Raw genomic sequence first — 18,854 nt, 5'->3', positions numbered from 1 at the left:
TATACATTCATATATGGTGGATAGTACTAACCAGTTCAAATTCATTGACATAAGAAAGCACCCACTTTTTTCATGTAGCTATATAGAAGAGCTTAATGCATCTTTAAATTCCATCGCACATACTACCTCCATCCCAAAATATTTGATGCCGTTGACTTTTTTAAAAATGTTTGACTGTTCGTCTTATTCAAAAAAATTTAAGTAATTGTTAATTCTTTTTCTATCATTTGATTTATTGTTAAATATATTTTTATGTATACATATAGTTTTACACATATTACAAAAGTTTTTGAATAAGACGAACGGTCAAATATGTTTAAAAAAGTTAACGGTGTCAAACATTTAGGAAGGAGGGAGTATTTTGTAGTATGCATGCCTAATGTTCCTTTGTTTTCGTGAACTATGTAATGTGCGGGACAAATATATCTAGCGTAGTATTTGCTACGAGGCATACATTCTCCTATGGATTGTGGGGTCCACTTTGGCTAGTTGGGCATTAGATTTGGGATGGATGGTATGAATTAATTCCTCCTTACAACTATTGACACGTCCAATTATTAAGGAAAAATAATAATTATTAATCGTACATTAAATAAACAGAAAAACAAGGTAGGATTATCCATCTCCTCTCTATCTTCTCTTTCAGGTCTTTTGGAAGCTGACCAAGTTAGCCAAACACTTTAGAAACAATCTTCACCTCCTATATAAGCTAGCTTTCACTAAAATTGGAGTTTGAAACTGGGATATAGAAGATAGAGCCATACCAAATAGTCCCTTAAAAGGAGGAAGAGGGGTCAGGAGTTATGGTTTTTTGTTCCTCTTAGTGAAGGGTTAGGGGATACATATTCTTTGCAGTACCGTATTTTGGAATGGAAGTAGCTATATTTATGGCGTTATATTTTTCACTAAAAACATAGTCAACATGTATTTACATTGTAAGTCCCAAGATTATATAGTAATTACATGTGTAAGTGATGTGTAAATGAGATGTAAGTGGGGTGTAATTAACAGTGGCGAATCTAATGAAAATTAAGGTGGGGCTTATGAAAAACTACTACAAACATATCTACCAGTCTATCACCAATCAAAACATCAAACTTGTACCTAAAACGAAAGAAAACAAACTGCACTGTGAAAATGTAACAAATCTACGAGGCTCTAGTATGTTGCCATCGGCCGTGTGTTTTCTCACCTGACCCAAACTACTGTTAGCTGACTAGAGGACATATCAATGCCCAAGACGGCGTCAGGATCTTCTCAATCCTCCCGCTGCATCCATGCCCTTTCTACTTCATACCCTTCTTTGATGAGATTTGCCTAATTAACTAACCCTGGAGTAGAGAAATACATTGGGCATTAATGTGAATGGAGCTGGGGCTTAAGCCCCAAGCCCCCAACTAGCCCCAACGGTAGATTCGCCCCTAGTAATTAACTTCGTTAGTCATCTCTAATAATTACACTTAATTAACACATTACCTGATAGAAAAGATGTGCACATATAGGTCTGTAGTGTTAGTTTTAGGGTGAGTTTCTTTCTCTCACTCATTCGATGTTTGAGCGATAATCTACTCTCGATCACTAATACATCGATGATAGATTGCAGGTAGCCAGCGCGGATCGCGAACCACGCATACACAAACATAATATTCAGCACTAATCTAAAGCAAAATCAAAGGGCTGAAAACTCGACTGTAATCAACGAGATTTTGTGGCGACACAAATAAAAAAAACCGTTTTGAGATTGATGAACAAGAGGTGCATAGCAAACTTTCTATGTGGTACACATGTTGAAGAACAACATGGAGTCATAGGAGAGGTTGTGTGTCCCATAGCTAGGCTCTGCCCCATAGGCCATGCAACTATGCAATACTGTCAGGGTTACTGAAGCTGAACCCAGGGAAGTATACTTTCGGAGTACCATCGGGGAAGTTACTTGGTTTTCTTGTCTCCGGACGAGGAATTGAAGCAAACCTTGAGAAGGTCAAGGCCATCGAGAACATGAAGTCATCCACAAAACTCAAAGAAGTTTAGAAGTTGACAAAATGCATAGCAACACTAAGTTGATTCGTTGCCAGTATGGGAGAACGAGAACCGTCTTTCTTCGCTTTCCTTAAAAAGTAGGACAAATTTGAGTGGACGCAGGATGTCGAGAACGCGTTTATCGCGCTCAAACGGTACTTGTCCAACCCCCTGTACTGGTTGTCCGTCAACCAGTGGAAGAGCTATTCCTTTATATTGCCGCCACACCTTATTCTGTTAGTACCGTCATAGTTGTCGAGAGGGACAAAGTACAACACCCCATATACTATGTCAGCGAGGTCCTCCACGACGCCAAAACCCAATATCCCCAAATACAGAAGCTGCTCTACGCTGTGATTATGACATCATGGAAACCGCTTCACTACTTCTAGGCCCACAAAGTCACGGTCATCTCTTCTTTCCCCCTATGCGAGGTGGTCAGGAACAAAGATGTTGTAGGACGCATTGCCAAGTGGGTCATCAAGCTTAGCCAATTTAATGTCCACTTCGTTCTGAGAACAGCTATCAAGTTCCAGGTTCTCGCAGATTTTGTTACCGACTGGACTATTCCTGATAACAGTATAGCTGATCAAACAGATAACGAGACATGGAAAAATGACCTTCGATAGAGCACTCAACAGCCAAAGAGCAGGGGCAGGATTTATTCTAACATCTCTAACTGGAGATCGGTTCAGACATGCAATACACCTCAATTTTCGAGCAACCAATAACATTGCAAAGTACGAAGGGCTACCATCCGGGTTACGAGCCGCCGTAGCACTCGGAGTAAAGCGATTAATTGTGAAAGGGGACTCAGAGTTGGTCGCCAATCAAGTGCACAAGGACTACAAATGCTCCAACCCCGAGTTAGCCAAATACCTCACCGATGTCAGGAAGCTGGAGCGAAAGTTTGACGGTGTCGAAATTCGGCATCAAAGATAAGCCTAGACAGGGGATACCCGCAGACCATATTCTGAGGGTATTGGGACATATACCTTCTCGACGTTAGAGATCATAAGATAAGCCCCGTTGAAGTTACAATATCCCCAGAAGGCCCGCCACTATCGACATCATTGATAAGCCCCATCGAAGTTCGGTATACCACATAAAGAAAGCACGTTCCGAACCACTTATCATCTCTTAAGGTGTGAATTAACCACACGTTTTACAATGTCCAATTTTGATCTTACTCACAAGACTATTATACACTTTTTTGAAGTTATGTGAAGAAAGGACTCTAGAAGCTTCACTTGCAGCGTCATGCAACTTGGTGGTCTAGTGTGGCCAAGAGTGGACCCCTAGGACCATGAGAGAAATGTGCATTTTGTGGCAAGATTAAACTCTATTTATTTGTCCAGACATTACGTAGCGAAAGAAATAAGAATATTAGACACACTACAGAAAATGTGGGGTAAAGTTTAAAGATACATTAACCTCTTTGAGTTGGCCACATGAAAAAGGTTCCTTTTTATATGTTGACAAATTTGAGGCGGTTTGTATCTTTCACTTTCTGTTCACTATGGATGTATTAATCATCTTGTAGTACAAGATACAAACAGAAAGTGAAATTTGTTAGGGAAAAAACAAGATACAACAGCAAAAGTGGCTGGCTACTACTACAATACAATACATAAGGAGTGATCCAAACAAAATCACCCAAGGCTTTCATGAAGTACAAGGCTGTCAGATCATGGCGCTTCCATGTTGCGTGAGGCATTTCTGCATCACCACGTCAATTATAAAGCTTGTAGAAAATATTCCCTTTACGGTGAAACTGTAGGGAGGCCCCTACGCTATATTAAATTTCAAAAGGAAAAGTTTAATTACAAAAGTTTCTTTTTTTTTCCTGCTCACTGGATTTTCCATGTCACCTATTTTAATCTTAGGAGCATGCATTAGCATTTTTCACTTAGGTCCTTGGTGATGTGCAAAACTGTTTCACCTGTGGCCTACCTTTATTAAGCATACTTTAGTTGGTTGGTAATTGTGTTCCTCTTTTCTTTTTTCTTTTCAACCAAGGGTTTAACTTTCAATATGTGTTATTTATTTACTGGAAGACCCGAAGGATTAAAAACAATAAAATTGCCATAAATAAAATGAAACGATATTACATGATCAAGTTAATTATATAAATCATTTATTATTGTCGGCACATTTTGCAATTTTTGATACTAAAGTAGAGTGACAAAAAGTTTTTCCTTTTTATTATTCATGACGTCATTTGGTTGGTCTAGAACATTCGTTCCGTCCTATAAAATGCGCCCCAGGCCACCTCAATCATTCCCATCCTCGTTCATCCGTCAGTGGCCCCTCTTCCTTTTCCATTATCATGAGCATGTCTTCCCCAAAACATCTGCTCGCCTAGATATACCACTTCATGCGACCTCCGTCATCCGGGCCATTACTATGAGGTAAATATATATCCAAACCTTTTTTCTCTGAATTCTCAAGATAGAAGCAAGTTAGCAGTTTCATCTTAGATCTATCTTATTATATCCATGTTTGATCATTTTGTTATGAAGCTAGGTCTAGATCTTGAAAAATAAAATTAGTAAGAAAACTAGTCTGGATTAACATCAGAGGCATGGAGCTGGTGACTGATCCACTTTCTGTTAACACTAGGTGGCTAGAGCCACCACTGGTGGAGACCAAGTCTATTTACCTTGGGCTCACCGGCTCACGCTAATAATTGAAAACAATGTGTCATTGGTAACTGATGATGTCGATGATTCTGTCATGTTCTAAAAATTTCTAGATCTACAACTTGCCACCAGTTGAAAAAAAAGTTGATTTCTTAGTCCAATCACCATATGTAGTTAGACTCAAAGCTTGGCTATACTCGAGACTTATTTTTTCTGGCAGCCAAAAATTGTACGCATCTGTTCAAATTTATTTCTCTAGATCTATTTCATACTGGTTGAAATTCAAAAAAATCATGCTTACAAACTTACAATTTGAATCGCGCTCATAGCGAGAATTCGAGATAACTACCCGGCCTATATCCGAATTCCCCCCCCCCCCCCCACTCCACTTGTTAATCCCTAGTCGTTGAAAGCAACTACGAGGTTCAGTTTTAACCCCAACAAATAAAACTTTTACTTGGGGTGTCTGCCAATTAATATGCAAAGGTTGAGCCGGTGTGTCTGCATAAATCTTACAGACCTTGGCAGTATCCGGCAGCCAGCTAGCCAGTAGCCACCGCGCCAATAAACTCCAGCAGAACTAATCAGCAGCAGCGCCAGTTGTAGAGGAAGCATGAGCACCATGCACAGCCACAGAACAAACTTGATCATACAGCTAGAGAGGAGTGTAATGTATCACATCTCGCTAGATTAATCAGTAGACAGTACTAATCCCAGGACCTTATGATAGGATTTTATTTTCACCTTCTTCCAAAAAAATCAGCAGTTGTTTCACGAACTGATCAGCTGCTCAGGTGATAGCTGACACTGTGCGTGCGTGGCTGAGTGGCTGCCTTGTGGGCCCCCTTGGTCATCCCAGCCGCCAGACCGTAGCACACGGCTCTTTCTTTCCTCTCAAAATTAAATCATTTCAATTGATGTCAAAGGCAGTCTAAATAATATATACTTCTTCTGTTTCACAATATAAGTCATTTTAGCATTTTTTATATTTATATTGATGTTAATGAATCTAGACAGATATGAATGTGAAAAATGTTAAAATGACTTACATTGTGAAACGGAGGGAGTAACAGTTATATGTAAATCTTCATATGTGTTTACCATTTTCATCCCGTGTTCTTTTTTTTTTAGAACTCTCTTACCTGTTCAGGAGGGACGAAACATGGTGGGTGCTGAAAATTGACCGCACCGAGCCGACGAGCCTGGAAATCGAAGATTTGGTCGAGGTATGCTTTTATAATCTGCTCTTTAAAAATAACTTGTATGGTTCATCCCTCATAGATTTTGCATATATAAATTAGTTTCCTGGCTTGGTAATCCTTTGCTCATCATCTGTTTTTTTTTGTAACTTTGCTCATCACACTGTTCATCTCCACAAACCAATTTTCCAATTGACAATTATTCAGGTTATTGAGAAGAAGCCTCGTGAGTCTTTGCAACGCGTACAATATGCGAAAGCCATTGACCACATAAACAATGGGTTATCAAATGATAAGCAGTTAATGGTTATTCATATGGACTTGAAGACTTGAAGGTGATTTATTGTTCTCCCTAAACAGAACTCCCTTTCTAAATTTGGCCTCTGTCAAGCTTCATGTTTATAATTAGTTTTCTCTTCAAATGTTAACACATGTTGTTTGCAGCTGTGAGCTGTTTCCATGCTTGCTAATGGTGGGATTTGCCTCATTAGCTCATTCAGACTTTCTACATTGCCAACTTACTACAACATCGTTACCTGATCGCACTCTAAGGTAAATTTCAGAGCAATATACACACTAGCAATGTACTGTAGTGTAACATGGCATATACAGAACTCTAGATTTATCATTACTACATGTTTAGATTGTGCACCTTTGCATACTGATACCACCTTGAATAGTATTGTTTTCTTTTTCTTATTCTACTTTCGACATGTATTACAGGGAACAAAACGATGTTACCAGTGCAAGTAGCAGTACTAGCATGAATGAACCCAAATTTGGGATAATAGAGATACTGCCAATTGTGCTGCAAAAGGGAGTGCTCAAGACTAACTGCATAGACAGCCGAGACCGCACAAACAGAGCCCAAATTGTGGATGGACTAGTCGGCTTGGGGCGCCAGCTGAAGGCATTGGTGCAGACTAAGGGTTTGGAGATTCATATAGAAGAGCCCTTGTCAAGCACCTTGATGCTGTTCTATGAGGAAATGGGGGATGCATTGGCTCTTCAGTTTACTGGCTCTGCTGCTCAAAACAAGGTTTATGTTACACTTAAATTGTCAAGCCAGTTTGAATATTGAAAAGAGCTCGTTGGGCAGTTCAATAATTTATTTTCTTCTTACTTGTGGGCACCTCCTGCATTAGTACTTAGATCTTGAAATTTAGTTGCTGCAAATGGCAGTTCAGAATTATACAACTTGCAAGACAATAAACAGTGCACACATTTTCTTCAGAATTCCAACTCCATGCAATTCGCCTAAGTGACTAATGTTTCTTGATGCATTAGGAGTTTTGGAAGCAAAAAGGGCAGTGGAGTGCAATGAATAAGCTGACCCGGAACATCCAACATTTTGTGAGCAATGCTTACATGGACAGTGAAAAGCAGAATTCTCCAAACATGTAAGTGGCTTTTAGTTATATACCTACTAAAATATCATATCCCTGACAAAAGCAATAAGACGTTTTGAACGAAACAATTTTTTTTGAATGAATAGAGAAGTTGTTGATGTTTGCATTCTATTTCAAATTCTTGGGACATTTCCAACCCCAACTGGGAAAGCCTCCAATTTGGAGGTTTTGGCTTGGCTAGCACCCGCCAAAGGCAAGTGAGTCCTAATGAAGACCAACATGAAATTGATAGATTTGATATTATCCTAACTGTTAGTTGTGGCATTGAATCCTAGGTCTTGACCTGTTTATACTATGATAAACACTAATATTTGTTAATTAGTAAAATAGTGACCAAACTAGATCATGGGTGAGCTTACAATATCAAAGTTATACCGTCTGTTACAACAACTGATCAGGCTATGTAATAGTTACTTGGTTGACACCTTTAAATATAAACCCCACTATGTTATAGTTTATTTGCATTTTAATATATATCTACCACTATTCTAAGTTTAATTGTTTATCTCTATCAGGTAATAGAAGAAACTCCACTGCTGTACAACCATCCAACAATCTCAAAAATCTGCAACATATCTAACCACGTTGCGTGAAGGATATGAAACCGGTAGCATGGAGGAAACAAAAAGGACTACTATAATTACTCAGCTTGTGAAAAAAATGTTGAGAAAGTTCATATACTTGAGAAGTAAAGCCAGTGCCAGCATCCATTATTAAAGCCCACAGATTCGAACAAGAAGCTACTGAACTAATGAACAATCCATCTTCATTTCCTTCTGTAATATGCTGTGCCAACGTACCATCTGCAACATTGTAGTGATACCTGCAAAAGAAGTGTGGCTAGTGTGAAATTATACTGGTCTAGGCAACAGTTCATAGGATGCTCTGCAAGGAATATCATAAAAACATTTATCCTGGCATCTATGTAAAATAGACATGATTTGGGATTACTATAGGAGAATCTTAACAAGGAGCACATTCACAGTCCATTCAAGTTCAATTCAGTTCTGGTATTATAAGTGGATCTGATGATGGGGTTAGTGAAAGATGCCAATCTTCTCGGGTCAGTTGATGTGCATTCAGTATATATGAAGAAACATATCCTTGTGACATTCAATTTGTGTAAACTCTTAGCTTAGTTGACCACATAGATAAAGATGGAATGTTAAAAGGAGTATTTGTTCATGATGTAATTGTCTCCTCTGTAATTACAGCCCAAAAAAACGTTGTTTTTGTTCTATACAGTCTCTTTTCTCGAACACGTGTTCTATAAAGTCTCAATATCTCATCATTGCTTCTTCTCTATATTGTTATTTGGTGTTTTTTCATGTTAATTGGTTGGATTCAAGCAGGACATAAAAATGGTTTAGGCTTTTTTTTCTTCATCCGTGCAGTTTCTCTAGTTGCACAAAGTAGAGGACTTCGTAAAAATGCCAGTTTACCACATAGTTGAGGGGGGCAACCCACTTTTTCCACAACAGCATGCGAAATACCTTTTTTTTGTCCCCCCCCCCCCCCGGTGCTCTTTATCTTTCTCCTCTCACTCTACCTCTCCTCCATCTTGGGTAGCCGACATGCCTAGAACCACTGCAAATACTTCTGCTCCCACCCCTGTCCGCAACCTAGATCCACTGATGAGCTCCACCGCACTCGAGTAGAGATGAAAAATGGCTTAGATACCGAAGGAAACTAATTGTCCACAATTCTTTTCATATTCATTTCGGATTCAGAAACAAAAACGAATATCCATGGCATGAAAACAAAAAGAAATATTATCAAATACAGATAAAGGACAACAGTGAAGCGAAACAAATATGGTCATTAATATTTATCGAATCATAAAACCCCCCTTATAACTGCCTTCCAAAAATCAACGGAGAAATATAAATTGTTGTTGCATATCAAAGAATAGATCAAATTATTTAAATTGTAGCAACTGTATATATGTATATGTTAACGCCAAAATTTGGTAAGCCCCGAAGTCATCATCGGCCTAGAGTCAGTATCGACTTCAGAGTCTTGGAATTTGCTGATGGAAATTGTCAGCTGCCAATAGTTGGATTCTTGATGGATTCGATTAAGGAAATTAATCAATTAAATGAAGTTTATCTAGAAGAGACCAAGTTCAAGGAAGACACAACTTGGGAATTATCTATTAATTAGGCATAGTCGGGTAGTTTCCTTTTATTTTTAGGGAAGTGTGTTTAGAGTTCAATCAGGACTTGTATCTTTTACTTTATCTTTAGGAAAGTTTATGTCTTGTCCAATAAGAACTAGTATCTATCCATGGGTATAAATCACCACCCTTTTTGTTTTCGTCTTTCTCGATGAGCTAGTTCTTGTTTTAAGTTGGGGTTGCATTAATTAGCTTCGATCTCCGACGAGGGGTAAGGCTTGTTATGGCTGCTTGCATTGTCGGGATTAGTGCTTCCATCGCTTCGACACTCTAATCTTGTCCATGTATGACATCGAGTTATCATATACATTATATAATCTAGATTGATAGTGTTTTCTACTTGCATCGACCGATCTCTATCTAGGGTTTTGTCGATATTGGCTAGATTACTTTGTTGGCTTAGATAATATAATGTGTCCACCACCCTAAAAATCAATCAAAGGCTTGATTGTTTAGACTTTATGCTTCTTTTCACATTTAGTGTTGCATCAATTAGTTTTGACCTACTAAGTCGTGTTTAGAATCATAAAAGCTAACTTGCCTTTGATTGCCAATAAGGGTTTCATCAGGGTTTCAGCCTATGAGTTATCTGGACGTTGCATCGGCTTATAAGGATTACATATAAGTTGGTTCTAGCCGATTGCAACAAATGTTTTACTGATTATCTAATCATTTGGATTTAACAATATCGGATCTCCAGCCGATGCATGCTTTAACCTATTGCACGTGCGCGTGCCACAGCTTGCATCCTGCGCCGCCATCCGCCCCGCCCCCATTCTCCTCCTTTTCGTGGGGCGTTCCGCGTGTGCCGTTGCTGCCTGCCATCCTTCTCCATCTTATCCAGGAGCTCGAGAGGCGAGGTGCGGATTGACGACAAGCTTGGAGCTCCGGTGCTGACGCGGTACCAGTGCTCCGATGAGTTCCCGCTCTGGTGTCGCGGAGCCTGCTGCTATGACCAGGTCCAGCGAGCACTACCATGCTACTAGCCACGCGGTTCTCCTGCTCGCTTCATCGGTTCGCTTGTCGTCCACCTCGTTGCTTGTTCTGCTTGTGCGCTCTAGCTCACGAGCCAAACGAGCTAGCTTGAGCTTTCAAACAAGCCGAGCTAAGCCAGGACTTTAGCTCGTTAGGATAACAAGCCGAGCCAGCTCGTTATCCCAATCAGCCAGACCGAGCTGAGCCGGGCCAAGCCAGCTCAAAATCCACCCCTACCTAGATAGCCTTTTTCTAAATTTTCTAATTTTTTTTTTAAAAATGGAAAAATTCGCCCACCTAGCCCTCCCACCACACAAATGTGAACAATACATTTGGTCGGGATAACCACTACAAGAAGGGATTGGGATATTTATAGTGTGTAATATCGGCAACGGCCAATAAATGGAGACCATCAATAACCGTAATCATCGGAGATGGGCTTTAACCATAATTTTTGCCAGGCATCAACCTATCCCCATTATCGATGGGTGTCATCGGTGACGGCCCCACCCTAGAGGCCTATGGTGAGTGTTTGTATTGGTGCTTCTGTGTTGGGGTTTATTCCGACCCTTCAAAGGGGACGCCTATGTAACAGGTTGCAGGCCCCCATCATGGAAGGTCTGTTCACGATGTCGAGTTCTGGATTCTGCTTTCTCAAATTTGTATTTAGATATCCATTTTGATGAAAAATAGCAAGAGAGGCTCGCAAGCTCTTTGCTTATAGCCTGAAGGTGGCAAAACATTTGGTTGGTTTGAAGGTTCTGTTTTTGTCAATGTTGGAGAAATCCTGTACTTCTAATCTTGTACTTCTAATCTTGTGATTAGACAGACCAAATCCAAACATGATAAATAATTCCTACATCAATATATAATAAACTAACAATAGTTCATTCTCTTCAAGAAAAGTTAATGCATTATATATTGTTGTGGCTTTTAGCCTTGGGTCTAATATAATCAAAACCAGTGCCGTGCCCTTGTATCATGGAAGCTGGTATTGCTGTTGCCTAACCTAAACTAAACCGAAAACCCATCATGCAAGTATCCTTCCTTGGACTTAGACTAATCAGCTAATTGAGCATAGCTTTTGATGCGACGAGTTGGAAGGAAATGATAAACAACACCTCACCAATCGTCACATAGAAGAAAGGATAGGATCTCAAACACCCATTTGTGCATGTTCCAATTAGTTAATCCTTCCTATGTTATAATGTATATAGCCGTGGCAATGCCCGAATTTGTTTTTCCCTCTAATTTTAATGTAGTTTCTAAGACAATGCTGATAGCACGTTCCATTGAGGTATTAGTGAGGTTATTTTTTCACTATTAAAATGTTTGGCGTAACCTCTGTCTTGCTCTTCTTAACTATTGAAAAGAAATTAAAAATTTCCATGCATGAGAAAGACCATAACATGATTTGGTTGGTCGATTTTTGGGCTAAAAGGGAAGTTAAGTACTGTAGCAGAAATGACAATAGTCTATTTTTCATCATGCAGATAATTAAGTGGGTTGTATTTGCCATGGATGATGGATTGTTCAGTAATCTTGAATATTTTTCCTCTCAGAGCTATTTCGAAAACTGAACCTATACTCTGCTGTATATATCATCCTCGCCTGTTGCGGATTTGCGATCTTGGATCGAATAGGTCATGTTCATTTTTTCCATTTCAGAAAATTTAGTTTATCACTGAAAACAGCTATTAATTAATTACAGAGAAATACATTATACAAACAAAAGCCACTGCTAAAACAATCTCAAGACACATACTTACATCATATTTTGCGATGAACTCATGACTGAACAGTGAATAACTGAATACTACTTCACTGTTGCTGGGGAAAAACACTGTACAAGAAACTGAAAACGCATCAAGAACGAGTGACCAGTTCACTGGATCAGCATCATCAGGTGCCATGCCATGGCTTGCAATGGCCGCCAATGGCGATGTGATTTGACAGCATCAGAAGCAGAACGAGCCGTCGTCTGCGAAGCTCCATAGCGCCGCCGGCCAGTGGTCGCTCGCCGCTTGGTCGACGGCGGCGCTGTCGCCGCCGTGCGCGAACAGGCTCTCCAGGGACTCGTACGCGCCGCCGGCGAAGTAGGAGGCGAGGCCGCCGTGGACGTCGTACGGGTCGAACACCTCCGGGTCGTCGACGTTCTCGGACGCCACCGTCGCCGGCGGGGCTGGCTGCGAGGTGTGGCTCGTCGTCGGCATCGACTTGGCGCCGCCGTGCCCGGGCTCGCCGACGAAGGAAGCGAACGCCGGCGCGGGGACATCGCTGGACGCGGACGCGGACGCCGCCGTGACCTCGCTGGTGGCGGGCGGAGACGACGGCGAGCGCGTGGCGGCGTGGGCGCGGCGCTTCTTGCGGCGGTGAGCAGCAGCCGAGGGCGGCGGCGCGGAGGGGAAGTTGGGCTTGGCCTTGGCGCCGCGGAGGCGGCGGGCGGCGGCGTCGTAGGCGCGCGCGGCGGACTCGGCGGTGGGGAAGGTACCGAGCCAGACGCGCACGCCGCGCACGGGGTCGCGGATCTCCGCCGCCCACTTCCCCCACGGCCGCTTCCTCACGCCGCGGAACCGCCTCGCGCCATGGCGCTCTGCAAGATTCAAGACAAGACAAACACAACAAGAAACTCCTCTCAGTCCACGCTAAATTCTGCAGCTGATGCAAACCAATTCTTGATCGATCGATCGCCTCACCATGTGGAATCACCGGCGGCGGCGGCGGCGGCGGCGGAAGAACCACCACGCCGTCCTCGCTGTCGTCGTCGTCGACGACGACGTCGTACTCGTCTACCTCCTCGGACTCGGAGTCGGAGTCGGAGTCGTCGTCGCCGGCGTCGAACTCCTCGAAGGCGGCCTCGAAGTCCTCGTCGTCGCTGATCCGCCGCCGCTTGTTCTTTTTGGTGTGGCCGCCGGAGCGCGGCGACGGTATGAGGTCGGCGAGGATCGCGCCGCCGCACATAGCTCTAGCTCTGGATGGGTTGGGGGTAGGTAGGTGAGTTTGGTTGGAGTTTGATTGGGTTTGAGACATCGGAGAAGACGATGGGGGTTTATATTTATAAAGGAGGAAGAAAGGTAGTACGTTAAACTTTGGCGGGAGTGTACGTACTTGATCATCACAAGTTGACAAATTTATGTACTACTGTACTATACTATCTCCAACCCATTATAAGTGCAGTTGTAAGTTTCCGTGTCCAACGTTTGATGGTCAGTTTTATTTAAAAATTTTATGATAAAACTACAAAAAATAATCACACATAAAATATTATTCATATTTTATCATCTAATAACTATAAAAATACTAATCATAATTTTTTTCAAATAAAACGGATGGTCAAATGTTAGATATGAAAAATCGTAACTACACTTATAATGGGACGGAGATATAATTTTCTTTGAATGAAAATTAAAAGATGGCATTTTTTATTTATATTTTGGGGTACAAATTCGTTCAAGTTTAGTTGCTACCTAGGAGCTAGCTAGGTCACTATTTTGAAAATTGACATATTTTTATCTCGGGTTTTTTAATTAAAAGGTTTGGTTTACATACATGTATTATATGGTGCCACGTGAGAAAAAAAAATCATTTGAACGAGTAGATGAGACGTGGGTAGAGGTGAATTGCGGTGCATTTTTTATTGCATAAATGTCACTTCTGTCAAGAATGAGCGCATTTTCCACTGGAAATTAGCTTTATCGTTGTGAAGTTAATTTCTATGTAATTCTGACGTTAAAAGGAAGACCTAAATTGAAGAGCTAATTTTGTTCCTAATTTGAAAATGTATGCAAACAGAACTCTTCGAGAGGCTAAGTGAGTGTACCTCAACTGGTTATACTGCTTGTAGTGGAATCTATCTACACGAGTTGTTCGGACTATTTAAACAGCCCCACAGCAATTTTAAGCATTAATAGAATACTGTCTATCCATTTCTAAAAAATGAAAATATTCGTCCTTTCATCCAAATGAAAATAAACTTAATAGAGGCAAACCCAACGTTTCAATGTAGGTGCTAATTACTTTTAAAAACATGTAAAAGATTGCAATATGTATTTGCTAAAAAAATAAAAAAAACAAAAAGGTGCCTACACTATTTCATTTATAAAACTGCAAGTTTCTTCGTATTCCACCGATGAAAACTGACAAAAATAGAAGCAAATAAAGAAGGAGAACGAGCTCTACACCTTTTATATGGAACCCAATCAAAGATTTGAGGTCAAAAACCTTCCCCCCTAATTTGTGGATGTTTAGGAGAGAAAAAACGCCGGCCATGCATGGCCCCGGTCGGGCTATGGGCTTATATGCCCCCCGACCATCGCAAGCGGTCGCCTACTGTGGGCCGCACGGGATAATCAATTATCCCGTGCGGTCAGCTTAGGACAACCGCACGCGATAAAACGATTATCCCGTACGGTTGTCCTAAGCAGACCGCACGGGATAATCGATTATCCCGTGCGGCCCACTGCCCAACCCCGGCATTCGCCTGGTTGCAGGCGGAGCCACTTATGGCCAGCCTGGAACCAAAGTGAGCCGCTGTCCAGGATAATTACATCTGTAGTAGTGATCTTAAACATGACACGATTGCTTGTATTTACAACTAATTATTCTTTTCAGTGCAAGCGATATACTCATCGACTGCGAGGTGTCTATAATGACCTCGTCAATCTCAAGTATGCATTCATAGGGATCTCAAGTATATATTTATGGGGATCGAGAGGTCCACATCTCAAGTACAGTGAACTTTCCTGGAGGATAAACTTATTATAAACGGTTGCAAAAAAAAAGTTTGTAATTAGGTTTATCACAAGAGAGCTATTGAATAAAGGGATAAGTCCATTTTACGCCCCCTCAACTCTTTGCTTTGTCTAAATCATGCCCTCGAACTATAAAACCGGATATCTGACACCCTCAAACTATCAAAACCGGACATTTTACACCCTTTAGCGGTTTTAGGCTGGTTTTGGTACAACTAGATGCCACGTCAGATGCCACATCTAAAAAAATACACATCAGCAAAGAGGAGGGTCCCACTTGTCAGTTCCATTCCACTCTTCTTCTTCCTTCCCCTCTACCTCACTCTCCCCTCCATTCCTGGAGCAGCCGAAGTGGCCAGTGAGCTCCATCTGTGGAGCGCCCCCTCCTCGCCGCTCGGAGCTCCACGCCCTTCCGTGGCCGCCGGCGGTAACACCGCCCAACAAGCTCGAGTTGGAGGCGGAGACAGCGCGGGCGGCTCCAAGCAAGCTCATGGCAGACACAGCGCGGGCGACGACAAACTCGTGGTGGTGGAGGCCTAGCAGCGTCGGCTCCTCCATCAAGCTCGTCGTGGACTCGAGGCCGCGCTGCTGGCACCTGTCTTCTTCGACCGCAGCAAGGGGGAGGGGAGGGGGTGGATCCGCATCCATCAACCCTCGCCGGAGCTTGCCGGCGACCTCTCTTTTCTGAGCTTGTAGCCAACCCCCTCTTCTCCGACCTCGGCCAAGAAGGCGGGCTCCGCATCGAGGTCGCCACCAACCTCCCTCTTCTCCCGAGCATGGCCTCGTGGCCGCAGCCAACCTTCCCCTTCTCTCAAGAACAAGATCGAGCGCCGCCACCGCTTGGTCAAGGACGAGATCGAGCTCAAGCTCCGCATCCGTTGCCGCCTAGTCAAGCTTGCGTTCCTCGTCCCCAAGCTCTGTCGCCTCCACCGAACTCTACGTCCCCAAGTAGCTCAAGCTCCGCCGGCGAGCTCGATTTCATGGTGAAGACGGAGCTCTTGGAGGTGGCAGGAGAGGCGAACCTTGAGCTCGTGCTCGCCGGTGGTCGGCGCGGAAGGGAAGGCTGGGGATATGCTTGAGCTCCGTCGGCGCTCAAGAATGCCACCGTCACTGCTCTCCTGGTCTGGGATGAAGAAGGATAGAGAGAGAAAGGGAAGAAGAGATGGGGGAAGAAGAAGAGGTGGCTATGCACTGACATGTGGGTCTAATTTATACTTTTTTATTTTTTTGCTGAATGGACCTCCACATCAGGTGAAAACCAGCTGAAAAACCACTTGAGGGTGTAAAGTGAATGGTATTGAAAGTTGGAGGGTTTGAAATATCCGGTTTTAGAGTTTTGGGTGTATTTTAGACAAAACAAAGAGTTGGAGGGTGTAAAATGGACTTATCCCTTGAATAAACCATAAGTGAAAATGCATTATTTTTCGAGTAAGGGTTTGGTCGTTCCATCTGCTTCGTGATCATCGTAAGCAAGTCTGCATCAGTAGTGAGTCATCAATATGAGTGGGGGTTATTTCTTATTTAAACTATGTTGTTAGGGGAGAATATTTGAGCTAATCCACATTCTGACTTGCATCTACTCTTTTAAAAATGTGTACCCCTCTCCAGCCAATATAATTAGCACGCAACCCAAGAAAGCAGTAGGAACGCCAACAAGCAAAGGCAGTGCAAAAATATTAAAAGTTTGCTACCTTGTTATGTCAGGTGGTGCATCTCTATCTATTTAACAGAGGATTAAGATTAATTTGGATTCTATTTCTACCGTAAACACACATACTATATATAACTATAAGTTCTATTTTGACTTTTAAAAGCATGTTTAGTACTTATGTTGTTCGTAGAGTTTAAGAACCCATATTTTCAGTCGAGATAACTTTGTACTCCCTCCGTTTTTTAATATATGACACGTTGACCTTTTTAAATACGTTGACTATTCATATTATTCAAAAATATTATATAATTATTACTTATTTTATTGCGACTTGATTTATCGTCGAATGTTCCTTAGACATGACATAAATTTTTTATATTTGCACAAAAAATTTAAATAAGAAGAATGATGAAACGTTTTAAAAAAAATCAATGGCGTTATATATTTAAAAACGGAGATAGTAATATCTACTAACATATTGGTGACCACTGTATACCATTAATTGACAAGTTCCATGTTACATCAACCCGACCAGGGAATCATTTTCTTTATTCAATTTTTTATACCTACTCTAGATGGGGCTCTTGAAAGTTTGTCCAAAAACCATCTAAAATTAATCCCCACCTAGCTAGCTATCGTGCATACTACCTTCATCCTAAAATATAACAACTTTTAACTATTCATAACTAGAAATATTTATATTTTAGAAGGGGGAATTGAGTAGTTTTTCTTTTCCTCTAGATGCTCACTCGGTCACTCCCCTACTGTCACTAAACGCCAGTGGTCGATCTCACCCAAAGTAGACAGAAAAAATAACAATAACATTTGCTAGATTTATATATATATGAATATATCATTCGATCATACTAAAAAATATTAACTCCCATGCACGTATGTAATGTCGTGTTGTGGGTGTGGCGGCGGAAGTCAAAGTCAAGCATGCAGAGATGCAGCGACGCACACGCAACTCTATGCGAGCGAGCGAAAGGCGAAACCGCGACGGCCGCTGCCCAAATACTCCTATCAAGCAAGCGGTATTGGTGATTGTTGGTGGCTTAATTTGGTTATTAGAGAGAGTTAAATTACAGTTTACAGATAAGGCCGGCCAAATTAGCTAGTGGAGTAGCTACGTACATAGATAGCTAAGCTAGGTTGGTTAACCATAAAACGTACCAAAACCAATGAACCACATAAAGCAAAATTATATAGCTTATGGCTTAGCGTTAGACCGTTAATTAGTTAATTAAACGATTGTACTGTTAAGCATGTTGTCCTATGAATTTGTCCCTTCTCCTTCTTCTTCTTCTTCTTCTTCTTCTCCTTCTTCTTCTTCTTCTATTAAATTATAAATTGAATGAGCAGAAGCAGAATTTTTATATGATTGCATCCATTGAATATCAGGGCCTCTTTAGATCTAGGATTAAATTTGAGTCCCTATCACATCGGATGTTGGGACACTAATTAGAAGTACTAAACGTAGATTAATGATAAAACCTATTTCATAACACTAGACTAATTCGCAACATGAATTTATTGAGCCTAATTCATTCATGATTAGCCTATGTAATGCTACAGTAAAAAATGTGCTAATTATAGATTAATTAGGCTTAAAAAATTTGTCTTGCGAATTAGCTCTTATTTATGCAATTAATTTTGTAGTCTATGTTTAATACTCCAAATTAGTGTCCAAACATCCGATATGACAGGGACTAAAGTTTAGTCTCTCGATCCAAACACCACCTCAGTGATGATGGCCGGAGCTACTGTCTTGTGAGATCAATAAAAAATAGATAAACTAGTCGTCAATCTATGTCTTGCACGGACTATTTCTACCGATATTAAGAATATTAAAATCTTAACCATATGTTGTATTGGTTATTTTCAAATAAACTAGAGTGGCTTTTATCTTAGTTATAACTTGTTAATTATTAATTTAGAATTTGAAAATTAGAATATTTTGAAAAGGATAAAACTAAAGAGTCCACAATATTTAAAATTTCATGTTTTATTTGATAATATGGTCCAGCTATGA

General features: G+C 41.3%; 2 protein-coding genes across 5 annotated transcripts; one reads left to right on the top strand and one right to left on the bottom strand.

Annotated features, from left to right (window-relative positions):
- The first annotated feature begins 4,298 nt into the window (after positions 1–4,298).
- LOC4348527 (phosphoinositide phosphatase SAC2) lies at positions 4,299–8,528 on the top strand. Of its 4 annotated transcripts, none has more exons than XM_066304495.1 (8): positions 4,299–4,430; positions 5,793–5,887; positions 6,068–6,195; positions 6,305–6,412; positions 6,584–6,899; positions 7,148–7,260; positions 7,356–7,462; positions 7,785–8,528. In XM_066304495.1, exons 4-8 carry the CDS (start codon positions 6,330–6,332, stop codon positions 7,847–7,849), a joined length of 684 nt encoding a protein of 227 aa, XP_066160592.1. In that variant the 5' UTR covers positions 4,299–4,430; positions 5,793–5,887; positions 6,068–6,195; positions 6,305–6,329; the 3' UTR covers positions 7,850–8,528. The 4 variants fall into 4 exon arrangements, with proteins under 4 accessions (XP_066160592.1, XP_015613395.1, XP_015613396.1 ...); XM_015757909.3 differs by having other exon boundaries at positions 7,356–7,466; XM_066304496.1 differs by having other exon boundaries at positions 4,305–4,430; positions 5,812–5,887.
- Positions 8,529–12,097: 3,569 nt separating this feature from the next.
- On the bottom strand, positions 12,098–13,448 carry LOC4348526 (ethylene-responsive transcription factor 1-like). The gene is made up of 2 exons (XM_015757876.3): positions 13,117–13,448; positions 12,098–13,013 (listed from the first exon to the last, which is right to left on the bottom strand). Exons 1-2 carry the CDS (start codon positions 13,379–13,381, stop codon positions 12,379–12,381), a joined length of 900 nt encoding a protein of 299 aa, XP_015613362.3. The 5' UTR covers positions 13,382–13,448; the 3' UTR covers positions 12,098–12,378.
- Between the last annotated feature and the right edge of the window lie 5,406 nt (positions 13,449–18,854).

This window comes from Oryza sativa, chromosome 10 (assembly GCF_034140825.1).
Source record: "Oryza sativa Japonica Group chromosome 10, ASM3414082v1".
In the NCBI taxonomy this organism is placed as follows: Eukaryota; Viridiplantae; Streptophyta; class Magnoliopsida; order Poales; family Poaceae; genus Oryza; species Oryza sativa.
The sequence above is the reverse complement of the archived record's forward strand: the minus strand, read 5'-3'. Positions and strand labels throughout refer to the sequence as shown.

Excerpts from the sequence above, each read along its gene's own strand:
- LOC4348527 (XM_066304495.1), top strand. The coding sequence starts at position 6,330 with ATGGTGGGATTTGCCTCATTAGCTCATTCAGACTTTCTACATTGCCAA. Across the intron at positions 6,900-7,147 it reads GCTCTGCTGCTCAAAACAAG|GAGTTTTGGAAGCAAAAAGG; the intron begins GTTTATGTTACA and ends TTGATGCATTAG. Across the intron at positions 7,463-7,784 it reads TTGGCTAGCACCCGCCAAAG|GTAATAGAAGAAACTCCACT; the intron begins GCAAGTGAGTCC and ends TATCTCTATCAG.
- LOC4348526 (XM_015757876.3), bottom strand. The coding sequence starts at position 13,381 with ATGTGCGGCGGCGCGATCCTCGCCGACCTCATACCGTCGCCGCGCTCC. Across the intron at positions 13,014-13,116 it reads GCCGCCGGTGATTCCACATG|AGCGCCATGGCGCGAGGCGG; the intron begins GTGAGGCGATCG and ends TGAATCTTGCAG.